Below are 15,273 nucleotides of genomic sequence, written 5' to 3'. Positions count from 1 at the left end.
CCAGCGTTCTGTGAACATCATCTTTTCACCCCGGATATTTTGAAAGTTTGAGCAATGTCTCGCATTCTGTGCACATCATCTTTCTACCCTGATTAATCAGGAAGCGTCTATTTTGAAAGCGTGAGCACTGTTGCTGATGTGGGAATATTATTTATCACGGACTTTGTTGTTACCTCTGCCATTGTATATCGTACTGGAATTGTAATTACACTGAAGCTATGTAACAAGGTGCTGACGGAGAAGGAAGTACATAGACATACAATTTGGAAGGTTAAGTGACATAGTACACATGACATCACATCACTAAATTCATGCATCTGTCTCCAGCCTGTTGGAGCTCTTATGAGGCCTCAAACGTCCAAACTTTGATCAAAGAACTTCTTGGTAAGACTCGAGAACGCATCGATGAGCAGCTGGATAGCTGACACAGATATGCATATGGGCACATATATCTATTTGTGCATTATCTGAATTTACAGGTGCCCAATTATAAGGTGCTTGTCCTACTTGATTGTGGTAAATCGGGTGTTGATGATAAGAAATCTTGTCTAATTGCTGGCTTGGAACGACATACATAGATAAACAGTTTGCTAAGTATGGTGACGTGGTAGACATGACTTCATTGTATGTAAAAGAGACTCAGCGGTCAAGATTGTCAAACGGTTGGTAAATTTTATGACCCCGTCAGTGGATTAAACTGCCATAAATTTCCATTTTAGGGAATATTGAACTTGGTTTATAGTCACATCACAATCTATTCCGTACTGGTACCCATGTATTGCTGAATGAACAGAGGCACATCTGAACGTGTTTATACATTGAGTAACGTTGACATGAACTCAAACAACACAATAAATTCAAATAGATCCCTGAAGGTGTAACTGCCACTTTAACAGGAATAATCGTTTGTAAACAAGATGAGGGTCTCCGGGTAAGAGCAGTTAATATACAGGCTAACTATTCTCGAAACGTTCGTAGCCCTGCGAACTTCTTCAGCCCATTCTGAACACATTGGCTACAATCAATTTAATAATTTGCAGGGCTACGACCGTCTGGAGAATTAGGGCATAGGTCGATTTGTATGTAGGTATATGCATCCTGAATCCTCAAAGATAGACTGTTAGAGTAACAATATAAGTTGCATGCTTCTCTTGAGAGTAATACGGTCTGATGTACGCCTTTCTGTAGGTTCCACTATACTAAATCAGTATCACATGCTCCGTAGCGAGAGCCGTATGTAAACAAGTGAAGAGAGACAGAGACATGTGACAGCTGTGATTGGATGAAATAGTGTAAGATGTTTATGTTTTTTAAAAGCACATCCAACCAGTAATTAAAGCTAACCACAATTTTAAGTATTTAGTGCTGTCATTTTTATCACCATCACTTATGCTTATTGTGTGTACAGATATTTTCCAGTAGGTGACATTTGGTGCGGAACTGGGGTTGATGTGTTCCGCTTCATGTGCTCGCAAAACGAGCCGGACAAGTTGGCCTGATAGTTTGTTTTATGGTAGTTTAAAGACCAGAGTGTACCCATGTGTACATGGAATGGCTGTTGATAGCCTGGATATTTTAAAAAAAAATAGAAGGTTACTATAGAAGTCAATGGGAAAACATTTGGTGGCGTGTAACCTGTAGCAGTGTCACCCGAGCCGGTAGGCAAGAGACAACACTGCTCCAAAAAGGCGTACATCAGACCGTATTACCCGAGGGGGAAGTTTACAACGTATTTACCTTACCGCCATGTTAAATGTACAAAATATCACTTTGTTATTTTTGAAGATCGATAAGCTCGCTACCGACTATATGACATGTAAACTAAATGGCGTCTGCCTCTCGACTGGATTTTTAAAATCAGTGAGACATATTCAGACAAGCTTAAAACTGCTAAATAAATGGTTACTTATGTTTATGTCAAATGTGTAAACGATGCAATGTATAAGATAGTTCAAATACAGCAGTAAAAGTCGGTAAAATAAGTGTGTACATAGTGAACTCAAAAACAGTTAATTGAACGGTTTTCGAACTGTGTGCACTACATGCGTCATATTATGACGTCATACGATTCTTAGCGATACGGCTTCTCGGCGGAGAGTTTGGCGGTTACCGTGGCAGGGGTAATATTTTTTCCCAGTTGTCATCCTCCTCGGAGGGGTGGCACGGACACTAGATAAAGCGTCATTGACCATTGAATTTAAAGTATTTTTCATGAAGGTATGATAACACCGCTAGTCATTCGGACAATCATATACGTCAATGTTTTTTGATGGAAAATAAGAAATTTCATCATTTTTCATCACGCACTCACCTTTATTCTGACACTGGACACTGCACTTCGTGTGTACACATAGACGCGCTGTTAAACCAGTGCTATGACGTGGTCAGTGTGACTTGCAAAATCTCAGATATAGGTGAGTCCAGAACGTCTGTTCACTTGAGAACTGAATAGTTTTAGAGTGAGTGAGTCAATGCGACGGAGTGAGGAACAGTATAATATTCTATCTTCTTAATGCTTCTCTTGATGGTAACACGGTCTGATGTACGTCTCTTTGTAGCAGTGTAACCCGAGCTGGTAGGCGAGGAAATTCCCCTGGACCCATATGTTTGTTGTAAAAAAACCCAGAAAGAAAGTCTCTGCCTGGCTTGATAACTTGGTTAAAATCATGTCATTCTATCCCCCTCCAAACACTACTGACTGCGTGGCCAAAGTCCCCCCGAGTCTAGTCTACACATACTGTAATCAGGCGGACGGCCTTGCTCAATAACTTGCAGATTCTCCACCTGAAGTCGAGGTACAGCTCCGCTCAATAACCTTATTCACATGAACTCGGTTGTCCCTGATTTATGTGTACTGTTTCGAAAGAAAGGAATATTCCATTTCGGGGCGACAGTATTTAGGAAACCTCGTTGTGTGACGATACATGAATTTAGCAAATGATTATTGAAGTCCAAACGTGTTTTGGATTTCGTGCAAAATTTCGGGGTCGGTGTAAGTTTACAGTGAATCGTGTCAGTGTGTTGCTGTTCATTTCGGAGGTAAAACTAGACTGAAAGTTGTTCTGCTATTGTTTTCAGTGTTGGAAGTTGGAACAAGACAGAGTATTGTAGCACAAGCTCTTTACTCTTCCCAGTCAGCAATTAGCAGGTTACAGTCACGACGTTGATGACAGACGTCGATCTAGTCGACCAAGGACGACAACTGGCCTGGCGCGTTAGACAGTTTCACATTTCTTGTCAACACTGGTTGAATCGCTGTTTATCCAGACCTTACTTAGTATCGATCAAACAGATGTTATAAATGTTGTTGCCTCTTATTCTAATTGTGATATGTCTCTGTTGCACTCAACCGTGCAAAATGTTTCATTTGGCCAAACTTTTTATATTTCTTGGTTTACGAATCCGCCAACCGTAAGAAATGTTTAATATTTCCATTTTTTAATTATCACCAATAAATAAAATCCAAATAAATAATTTTAAAATCTACTTTATTGAAATCGACTTTCTGTTATGAATTTAGCATCGTTGCAAAACAAAAATTTAAATAAAGAAACAAATAAAATCACTGATTTAACATTTATAGCAGGGAAAAAAATCTGAAATAGACTTCTTCTTTTTAACCACCTACCGACAGGGATATTGCTGTAAGAAATTTGTAAACCAATTGATATAAAAAGTGTGGCCTTACTTACTGTAGTAATTACACAACATGAAATTTTCTCCAGGGCTCGATTTAGTGCTTTGTTTTTGCACTGGTGCAGCCCAATATTACAAAGTGCAACCAGTTATAAGTCTAACTTGCACAAGGTGCAAGTCAATTTTTGAGTGGGTAAACTTCTGAATAAAACATCTAAATAATTCAACAGCAAAGTTTTTCATTGCATATTGCAATCAAAGCAGTGCAACTGGAATTTGGCTGGTTGCATCTAGGTTTTTATCTCAGGTTGCACCTGATGCAAGTAGGTTAACATCTCTTAAATATAGCCAAGGCTTTCAGAAATGATGTCATATCAATGAAATTATTAGTGAGTCCCAAGCAGGTTTTCGAGCTAATTATTCTACAATTGATCATATATCCCCCCCCCCCCCCCAAAGGGGGTAATTCATAAATATTCTTGTAAAAAGGTTTGTCTAAATATTTTTCTTGTAATATTGGAACCCATCAGGGTTGTGTTTTAAGCCCACAATTATTTATTATTTCCAATAACAAATAAGGACAAAACTTTATGGATGAACAACTTCTTTATTCTGATGATGCGACGTTTCGATACTCGCTTGACAACGATACAAGAATCTGTATCAAACGTCGCATCATCCGAATAAAGAAGTTGTTCATCCATAAAGTTTTGTCCTTATCTGATTTTCCAACTTCTAAACATGCCACTCAAAGAAGTTATCCATTAACAAGTTATGTATTGTAAAGGAACTGGGGGGTGGTTCAGGTGTAACAGTTTCATCAGATTTAAATAATATATGTTCATTTATATTTGTTGATGATGTTTGTCTGACACATGTAGCCAATTACAGAAAGAGATTAATGTTCTTGTTAAACTTAAAAATACTAAGATTCTTGTTTTTAGAAATGACGGGCCTCAAAGAAATTATGAAATCTGTATCTTTTGATAAATATTTAGGACATGTCTTGTTTCTCAGGCCAATAAGACATTATTTTCTGTTAATAACTTTCTAAGAAAAGTATTTTGTAAAAGTTGGTAAATCTACTTATAGTAATGTGGTACTTGGAGAATGTGGTAGACTCCCTTTACAAATTGTATATACGACTAAACTTATCAAGTGTTGGTGTCATTTATTGTACTTACCCCCAAATAGAGTCCAAAAACACTGTTAGGAAAAGTCATTAGTTGATGTTAATCGTGTAACTTGGGCAACAAATGTTAAAAATATACTTTTTTTACTTATGGTTTTGGCTATGTATGGGCCAGTCATGATATTGGTATTTTATGTTTCTGTTTAAACGAAGACTAACTGATAATTTAAAACAATCCTGGTAATATGGTTTTCTTTCACTGAAAATTCACATAAAACTATTTATTATTGTCAGTATGGAACCCTATTAGATATAGAAAAATTCTTAAATTGTAAAATTTGTTTAAATTTGAGATATACCTTTCAAAATTCAGATGTGGAAATTTTAATTTAGCAATAGAGACTGGGAGATCTGAAAATATTACTTCTAATGAAATATTTTGTTTATTTTGTAAATCAAAAGGTATTAATGTTGCTTAAGATGGGCGGCATATTTTGTATATCTGTGAATGTTTTTCTGATGTTCGACATAAACACATTGTGAAATATTTTAGTCAACCTCCTACAACAAACAACTTTATAAATATTAAATGCAATCTGCCAATGTTGATGTGAATAAGAATGTTAGTTAAAAATCAAAGTTGACAAAACTATGCATTTATGGCATATAATTAATCATTTAAAATAAATTGGGGCATTTTGTCTACCCCCTGGGGCAATTTGACCAAAAACTGGGGCATTTTGACCATATTTGCTGGGGCATTTTGAAATCGGGGCATAATAAAAGCAGTCAAGTGTAGAAAACAGATGAAAAACACATGTGTGTCTGTACCGTTTTCAATACTGCTTCTCGGTGATTTCACCGTACCCCAGAAATGAAGAAAAAGCTAAGAAACATAAAATAGACCATTCAGAAAATAGATCTTGCTTGTCTGATAACTAGCAAACTGGCGTCAACTGGGCTTGGGCTTGGACTTGGACTTGGTCCGAGTTGGTCAGAGAAGAGAATGAGGTCTCATTCTCCCAAAAAGGATAAAAACCTAGGGGACACCTGCACTTTACGGGTCCACGCACCCGGAAGTAGAAGTGTATTCTATATAGCTCGCGCTTTGTTTAGCGCGTTTTATATATAGAGAAGCACGCGACAGCGGGCTGATCTCCGTTAGGAGACATTTTAGACGAAATTAGAGGTCATGTTCGTGTTTACTGGCAAAAGTTTAATTTAAAACTTCGTCTAAAGACGAATTTTAGTAATGCTCCAAAACATCAATCCAATCGTTAGTAATCAAGGGGAAATCCCGATGACGTTCCTTTTTCTGATTGGTCAATTGTGGACGCACGTGTCGAATGTTCCAAATAAGGTAGTGGGTTACTACGACTGCCACAACTTTAACGCGCACGGTTGGTGAGTTGTATTTTGCTTGTCGCTTGATTTCAATCTTGTTTATTTGATTTGCTTAGCTATGGCTGTAAGGAGAATGGTGTATGGCGATTTGTATGAGTTGTGTAGAGATGAGAGAAAGTTGATGGATTGGTTGGAAGCGTTTGGTTTGATTGGAAATTTCAGTGGGAAGTGTGTGAAGTGTGACAGTGGGAGTATAGGAAAGCGAAAGGATTCGAGTCGGAGTGAGGGTTATGTGTGGCGTTGCTCAAATAAAAAATGGAATTATAAAATTGTAGCAAGGCGTGATTCTAGTTTTTTTAAGTCTCATTTGTCCGTCAGTGAAATTATGAAATTGACGTTTTATTGGGTTTATCAAGTGAGAGAGAATTTTGTGAGATGGCAGTTGCTTTCTGGGGTCTGATCACTTTGGTTGACTGGTTTAATCATTGCAGAGATGTGTGTTTGTTTGTGATGGAAGAGGAGAATGAGATGATAGGTGGGCCAGGGATTGAAGTGGAGATTGACGAGAGTAAGTTTGGGAAGCGAAAATTTGACCGAGGAAGGCGAGTGGATGGTGTGTGGGTGTTTGGGGGTCTCGAGAAAGAATGTAACAGGATGTTTTTGGAAGTTGTGGAGAAGCGTGATGCAGATACCCTTTTGAGTGTGCTGAGAAAGTGGGTGCGACCGGGATCGATAATTCATTCTGATTGTTGGAAGGCGTATGCTAGGCTGAATGAGATGGGATACGAGCATGTGACAGTGAATCATAGTAAGGAATTTGTGAATGCAGAGAATGGTGCGTGCACTAATAACATTGAGAGTACGTGGAGAGCGGCGAAAGCGTCCCTGCCCAGGTATGGAACTACGAAAGGATTATATGATAGTTAGTTTGTGGAGTACATTGTGAGGAAGAAATATTTACGTTGTTCTGATGATCCTTTTGTTACATTTCTTACTTTTATCCGCCGTGTATGCACATGAAGCATCTGAGGGCTAAAATATTTCATTACTGGGGTATTTTTATATTACATCACTGGGGTATTTTTATGTCAGCATCTTCTTAAAATATTGCAATTAAAACGCTGCAACTGACAAACCCAGAAAATTATACAAACCCTGAAACATTGTTGAGGAACGAAGGGCTAGAGAAGATTATCGATTAGTATCAAAGGGTTATTTAATGGTCCAAAACAAGGCAAAAACAGCGATGTTGTTATTCGCTGGAGTAAACAAAAAATGGCGTCAGCGTTAGTGCTCGCTTCGATCTAAATATGGCTTCTGCGCATGTCTGTAGCATAAACTTCCGGGGACCCGTAAAGTGCAGGTGTCCGGGGATTACCTGATTACCTGATAAGAAATTAATGCTGTTCTTAGTTCTCACCATCATGACCATCGTTTACTTGAGATTTCAATAAATCGGCGAAAGCCAGTTGCACTGTAAAATAGAAGGGGAGGTTACTCCGACAACTTGACCTCGTAACTAACCGCTAGTGATATTTGTTCTTAGTTGATGTATTGAGACGTTAATAAAATGCATGTAAAATTCACGCATTTAAAAGGGTCACGCATTTAAACACTCCATATCAGGGTCGGATCCAGGATTTTTTAGAAGTGAGTGAGTGAGTGAGGTTTAGTTTTACGCCGCTTTTAGCAATATTCCAGCAATATCACGGCGGGGGACACCAGAAATGGGCTTAACACATTGTGCCCATGTGGGGAATCGAACCCGGGTCTGCGGTGTGTCGAGCAAATGCCTTAACCACTAGGCTATCCCACCTCCCCGAGCAAGTGAGTGAGTGAGTGCGTTTGTGCGTGCGTGCGAGTGAGTGTGTCTGTGTGTTCGACTTTGCTTCGCTACTACAATGCTAGAGAGTTAAAACGTTAAACAGTTCAAAGCAACTTTAATAATTGTCAGTTTTAATGATACATATATTTTACTCGGTGTCAGATTATTAAGATGCTGTCCGGTCATCCTTTTATGCAATACTCCTGCCCGCCCGGTGGGTCTGAAACACAACAGAATGATTCATTACTTGATTAATTCCCACACTACACTTCAGGAGATACACGACAGCACAGCACAACTAACAAATATGGATCTATATGTATGTATCAACCAATCAGTATGGCGATATTCGTTTCTGTGTGAATATGTCGATTTGAACGTATTAACAGAAACATACAGGTATGGACGTATTAGGACTTATTGGTATGAAAGTACCATGTATGAATGTATGAACTAATGTTCAGTCGTCCCGGTGTGATGTGGGTTCCAGACATTCATAGCTTTATGAAACCAGGGAGCAGGATACGATGGCGACAAGCAAAAATACTAATCTGGGAGAACTCCTGAACGCAACTTGCAATATTTGAAGTCTTCCACAGTACACATGTTCTTTGGTTGGCGTTCCCAACGGTTCAGATCGATGCTCATGCTGTTGATCACTGGATTGTCTGGTCCAGACTAGTTTATTTACAGACCGCCGCCATATAGCTTGAATATTGCTGAGTGCGGCGTAAAACTAAACTCACTCACTCACTCTTTGGTTGACGTCAATATATATGGCTGGTCAAACAAGCTGATATGGTTGATGATGTAGTTGTCATGTCACAGCAATTATCGGCGTTCTTTCATATGAATTTCGACCGCCTCCGTGATGTAGTGGTTAGAGCGTCCACCCGGAGAGCGAAGGTCGCGGGTTCGATCCCCGACCGCGTCATACCAAAAGACGTTAAAATATGGTACTTGTTGGTCCCTGCCTGGCGCTCGGCATTAATGGGTACAACAAGAACTGGTCGGCTCGGGGTCAGTATAATGTGTCTGAGTGGGGTATTCATGCTTCACTGCGGCGTGGTTTCTCAGTGGGCTAGCACTATAAAACCAGCTTCAGTCTGGGCTAGTACAAGCAGCCGCACATACACATACACACGCATGCACGTCGTCATATGAGCGAAATATTCTCAAGCACGACGTTAAACCCAATTCCAACACCACCACCTCATATCAATTTTCCCATGCCGACATTTCGATCTGTTCCTTATGGGTCAAATCCATGAGACCTCATAGATGCAAAAATGCATCATGAATTTATGGTCCTATTTCCCAAACGTATTTGCTTTCAATGATTCTCTTCGGGTATTGTTGGTCGTTGGAATAATATGTGTTTTACAAATATTGACTGACTGACTGAGTTTAGTTTTACGTCGCTTTTAGCAATTTTCCAGCAATATCACGGCGGGGGACACCAGAAATGGGCTTAACACATTGTGCCCATGTGGGGAATCGAACCCGGGCCTTCGGCGTGACGAGCCAACGCTTTAACCAATAGGCTACCCACCGCTCCCACAAATATTGAAATGATCATAAAAGGAATGAATATGTTTAAGAGAGACTTGACCTTGAATGCAGAATAGAAACCATTTAATTATGTGTAACAGCATTGTGTCCATGGCACCATAGATATTACCATTTATAATCATGGGTACAAGCTTGTTGATGAAGACACATTCGTGATTGACTACCCCGTGTCCTGCTGCTAATTTGCTGCCCACGTCAAGGGCCATGTAGGAGAGATCAGTGTTGTCAGAGGCTGGCCAGGTCACCTTGACGGGGACAGGAGTGTTAGGGTCGCTGTATAAAGATATGAAAGATCAAGAATACAATACAGATTGATCTGTTTGGAAATGGGAATCAATTTTTATCTTAGGTGAAATTGTTTGAACATGTAAATATAAGTGAACAATATGAGGGATCTCTCACTCACTCACTCACTCACTCATCTGTAAACTGTCCGATATGGTTGGTATCATTTAAAATGAGTGAGTGAGTGAGTTTTGTCGACACATTCAGAAACGGCTGGGATCTACAGAATAGGGGTTTAGACATTGTTCATGAGTGGAATAGGACCGACACTATCATCACTTGGCTTACACCCCTACATCATTATAGGCAGCAATGCTAAACATGTATTTTCAGGATTAACAGGTCTCAATGAGAACATGATATTCTGAGAATACATTTGATCTGACAAGAAATTGATAATGCACTTATACTTGGACAACATAAGACCGAGTGAGGGATCGTCCACTCACTCACTCATCTGTTCCAAAACTACTAACCTGTGTGGATTCTGTGGCTCAATATATCAATTTCACTCCATCACTCACTCACCCCGACTTGGCAAAGTTGGTCCAGTATGTCATGATGGTCCTGCTGAGTTCCATCTCCTCCTCTGTACATCCCAGAGACTTTTCCAGAACCCAACCAAACACAAAGTCAAGCTCGTACGAATGGGTTGCACCTATCCACTGTGGAAACGGACTAACTGACAGTCGGTGATTAAAACTGTACACATAGGTAGGGTTGGCAGGAGAGTGCAATCTGTCAAACTCATGATGAGGACACTTGAAATCCCTATCTGAAGTAATGCGAGTCACGACATCAAAATAGTCTTTTTCTTTCAGGGGGGTTTGCTGACTCTCAAAAAAGAGACGAAGTGGTTCGTCGATTCTCTCATCATGCCCAGTATCCATACTAAGAAGTCTTGTATATTCTGTGCGACTTAAAATCCATGTTTCCGGCAATGTAGATACTTTTCTCATCTTCTTCAACGTCATTGCGGAGCTAAGTGTCATTTCGTTTCTCATGAAGCCGTGCAGGACACTGGTTTGCTTGATGGAACCACTGGACAGAAGAGTTTTGGGGTCATCGGGGAGGAAGTACCCATCCACAACTGGATTGAATGCAGGTCCTTCAGTCAACAAACCTGCCTGAGCGTCTGCCATAGTTTGTGCATCTGCTGTCTTCAAGCACTCATATATCTCTGTATCAGTTGAAGATGAAGGACATTTAAGGAGATCAGCAAATCTCTCCAGTCTCTGTTTTGCTGTGTTGGGAAAAGTGTAAGCCCATGGGCAAATCAGAGTCCCACTCTGTGTGATTGCTCTGTCAAACAAGTCACGTGACAATGGTGACGCCAGGTGATGACTCACGCATGCAGCACCAGCACTTTCTCCAAATAAGGTCACGCGTGTTGGATCTCCACCAAAGTTGACAATATTGTCTTTCACCCACTGTAAGGCTAATCTTTGATCCATCAAGCCCATGTTGCCAGGGATGGTATCTGGGCCCAGATAGCTGAACCCTAATGGCCCCAATCTGTAATTCATTGAAACAACGATGACGTCATTTTCTGCTGCAAGGAATTTTCCTTCATATAGTGGTACTCGTGTAGATCCACTATAAAAAGCTCCACCATAGATCCAGACCATCACTGCCAGATTGCCACCATTGTCTGATGGCGCCCACACTGAAAGATGAAGGCAGTCTTCACTGTAATCATTGGGTATCTGTTTGTGTTTCTCATCAGTACTAACAGCGTCTTCAAGTTGGAAGCAGGATGGTGTCTGTTTTTGTGCATCCCTAACTTCCGGTCCCCATGACCCTGAAGGCTGAGGGTGCTTGAAGCGTAGATCACCTACAGGTGGCTTGGCATATGGGATTCCATAGAATACGTCAACGGACTTGTCAAACACTGACAGACGTTGTCCAAGAAGGGGGCCATTCAGAGTTGACACTTTCTGTGTATTAGCAACATGTAACACCGTCAATAAGATATGTAACCCTGCCACCAAGGCCAAAAGCGCCACTGTCATTCTTGTCCACATTCTGAAAGAACAAAACGATTTCACACGTCAGCTTTTCATTTGTTTCTGGATGACTTTCAGATTTATATTGCCGGGTGCTCACTTATTCTTTACACGGGATATGTGAGTTAATAACCTAGACTGTACAAGTTTAATATTGTTACGTTTGTCTAATTCAGTGTAAATCAATGTTGCAATTGCATTACCTTGTTTCTGTTAAGATTCAGTTTGGGGCAGTGATGTTCTTGTTACTATATACAGGTGTTAAGGGTAAACTGGAAGCTTCTGGGACAGCGTGGACGAATCCAGCTTGGAACAGACATTTTGGATAAAACCTTTCTGATTTGTTTCTCAGGACGTTTCTGGGCTAGTTCTTTCTTTCATTCAACAAATAATGAAGATGTTATCGATAATATTTGTCTTGTTAAAAGTGGTGTCAAAGTTGACACACTGATTTGCTCAGTCACTTGATTGTCTGTTGTATACATGCAAGGGTGCGAGTCTCAGTCATCTCACACTGCAGCACCAGCATTCTGCGCAGATCATGTTTCTTTACCCAGTGGATATCTACACTTAAGGTTGCACAACATGATGTTCATTGCTACGATAGCAAATAGCCTATCAGTGTATGGCGTGACGTGGCGCTAAAGAGAAGCGCCAACAGGGAATCCTGTCAAAATGTTACTGATTGTTACAGTATACGTTCTACATTGATGACCCGCCTGAAATATATTGGAACATTTCATGTAAATAACATATAAGCATGTAACAATGATGTATGTATGTATGTATGTATGTATGTATGTATGTATGTATGTATGTATGTATGTATGTATGTATGTATGTATGTATGTATGTATGTATGTATGTATGTATGTATGTATGTATGTATGTATGTATGTATGTATGTATGTATGTATGTATGTATGTATGTATGTATGTATGTATGTATGTATGTATGTATGTATGTATGTATGTATGTATGTATGTATGTATGTATGTATGTATGTATGTATGTATGTATGTATGTATGTATGTATGTATGTATGTATGTATGTATGTATGTATGTATGTATGTATGTATGTATGTATGTATGTCTCTCTGTCTGTATAGGAGAGACATCACCACCAGGATAAAAGAACATTAGACCTTTGTAGAAAAAAAATCTGACATGAAATCTGCCCTTTCGGAATACCTCATCAAAACTCCCGACCACCATATTTCCTGGCAACAAACCCAGATTCTACACACCAACATCAACCACTGGAAAAAGAGGGAACTGCAAGAAAGCATCGAGATCCACAGAAAAATGGAAGCCATTAACCGGGACCAAGGCATTTACCTTGCCAGTGTGTTCTCCATTGTGATGTAATCATCGGCTTCTCCTTACATTGTAATACCGATAATCTCATTGGCTTCATTATTTCATTGTTATCTTTGTACAAGAATACCATCTAACTGGTTTCATATTATGCTGTTATCTTTGTACATTAATCCTATCTAAATGACTAATTTGTAAATATATTGTCCCCTTTGTACATTCTCTCCCACCTTGCGTTGTATAAACATGTGTATGTGTATGTGTGTGTGTGTGTACGCGTGCGTGTGTGTGTGTGTGTGTGTGGTATATATATATATATATATATATATATATATATATATATATATATATATTCACTCTATGCACTGCCTCAGCATTCACCTGATGAAGGGGCAGGAATTAGCCCTGAAACATTTGGTCATCCAACTTCTAAACGCCTTTTAAGAACTTTAAGCCTGGAGTACATAACCATGACTACCTGTGAGCTGCAAGTAGGTTCACCATCAGATCTCCATCTGATCCTACCAGGTACCCACTCACTGCTGTGTGAACAGGGTACATTGCGAACATATTTACATATTAGATAACAGTGGCATGAACACAACAGACATTAGGCAATTCATAAAATGTTATTGTCTACAACAACATCACTGCTGTGTGAACATGGTACATTGCGAACATATTTACATATTAGATAACAGTGGCATGAACACAATAGACATTATGCAATTCATAAAATGTTATTGTCTACAATAACATCACTGCTGTGCTTTGTATTCTTCATATGGAACAGAGGCGGTGGGGTAGTCTAGTGGTTAAAGCGTTCGCTCGTCACGCCGAAGACCCGGATTCGATTCCCCTCATGGGTGCAATGTGTGAAGCCCATTGTTGGTGCGCCCCGCAGTGATATTGCTGGAATATTGCTAGAAGCGGCGTAAAACTAAACTCACTCATTAACTCATATGGAACAGCAGATTGTCACTTATATCACACACTTACCTTGTTCCTGACTCTTCAAGAGTGTTCTGGACACAATATGTGTACACGCTTTCGTAAACCACGGACACTTGCTTGGCAACAACGTGAAGACCTCCGTGTTGCGTAGATATTTGAACGACCAGGCATATGCAGCCTCCGTCCTCGGTGATACAATATGAACTGTAGTAACCCCATTGTCATCCACTATTTACTTAATTGCAGGCAATCACGTGCTTTGATGGTTTGAAATTCAACACTACGTGTGTACATATAGACGCGCTGTTAAACCAGTGATGTCTCACACACACATTGTTCACGCTCATGCCACTGTCACGTGTGCCACTCATAAGGGGTCAATTACATAACGTACATTGATTGCACTGTTATTGTTTATATCACCATTTGGAAACAGCTGTGTTGAGGCCATACTGTTTTTTATCTAACAGAACCGGGATCGAGTGACAGAATTTTCCAAAGAACAGAACTCGTTTTTTTATCTAATTAGTATGCATATTCACATGTATCATATCTGTTCCTGTTTTACATTACTTCTCGAGTACATCCTCGAACTTTGTCTATTCATATACATTTTACGTATTAAACTACCGGGCAAAAGAAAGTAAATGTATGAAACACAAAAACGCTGGTACATGATTGACAGAAACAGAAAACATTCGCCAAATGCAAAATGGTCCCGATTACTATGCATATTCACATATATCATATCCGGTGTTTGCCCTTAAACCTGAAAAGCTGCAGGACCTAAGGACCCAGAACCATAAAAAGTTGTGGGTCCTGATCAGAATACGTAGACCCAATATTTTAATATGGAAATAATACCCTTATTTATTGAGGATGAAAATGTTGTCGGCCATAAGGACCTGCAGAAACCAAATGCCGTGGGTCCGAGTGGTTTTCAGTCGGCTTCGGACCTCAGGATCGACTTTAATTTCGAACGCTGACCATATCTATTCTTGCTAACCAGTGATGCATGCACATCGGACGTGGGCCTTTTTTCTTAGGTGAATCGTGACATTTCACCCCAGGGCTGACGAGGCAGATCGTTTACCACTTGTATGTACCTCTACTAATATCTTACCTACCCAGCAATGTGAAAATGCCCGTAATGACATACCGATGGTACGAATCCCTCGCTTTAGAATGACTGATGCTAGC

The 15,273-nt window shown here is 39.9% G+C and overlaps 1 protein-coding gene across 1 annotated transcript; it reads right to left on the bottom strand.

The window, feature by feature from the left end:
* Positions 1 to 8,035: 8,035 nt before the first annotated feature.
* Positions 8,036 to 14,249, bottom strand: LOC124259219 (cholinesterase 1-like). Its single transcript, XM_046693327.1, has 4 exons — positions 14,119 to 14,249; positions 10,323 to 11,819; positions 9,619 to 9,782; positions 8,036 to 8,157 (listed from the first exon to the last, which is right to left on the bottom strand). The coding sequence occupies exons 2-4, from the start codon at positions 11,816 to 11,818 to the stop codon at positions 8,120 to 8,122; spliced, it is 1,698 nt and encodes a 565-aa protein (XP_046549283.1). The 5' UTR covers position 11,819; positions 14,119 to 14,249; the 3' UTR covers positions 8,036 to 8,119.
* Positions 14,250 to 15,273: the final 1,024 nt, after the last annotated feature.

Source organism: Haliotis rubra, unplaced genomic scaffold, assembly GCF_003918875.1.
Source record: "Haliotis rubra isolate DU_JTF1 unplaced genomic scaffold, ASM391887v1 Scf714, whole genome shotgun sequence".
NCBI lineage: Eukaryota > Metazoa > Mollusca > Gastropoda > Lepetellida > Haliotidae > Haliotis > Haliotis rubra.
The sequence above is the reverse complement of the archived record's forward strand: the minus strand, read 5'-3'. Positions and strand labels throughout refer to the sequence as shown.

Bases quoted from the DNA above. Each gene is read 5' to 3' on its own strand.
- LOC124259219 (XM_046693327.1), bottom strand. From the start codon at position 11,818: ATGTGGACAAGAATGACAGTGGCGCTTTTGGCCTTGGTGGCAGGGTTA. The intron at 9,783-10,322 runs GTGAGTGAGTGA...ATCTTTATACAG, and splicing joins ACCAACTTTGCCAAGTCGGG to CGACCCTAACACTCCTGTCC. The intron at 8,158-9,618 runs GTAATATCTATG...GTTGTGTTTCAG, and splicing joins TGTACCCATGATTATAAATG to ACCCACCGGGCGGGCAGGAG.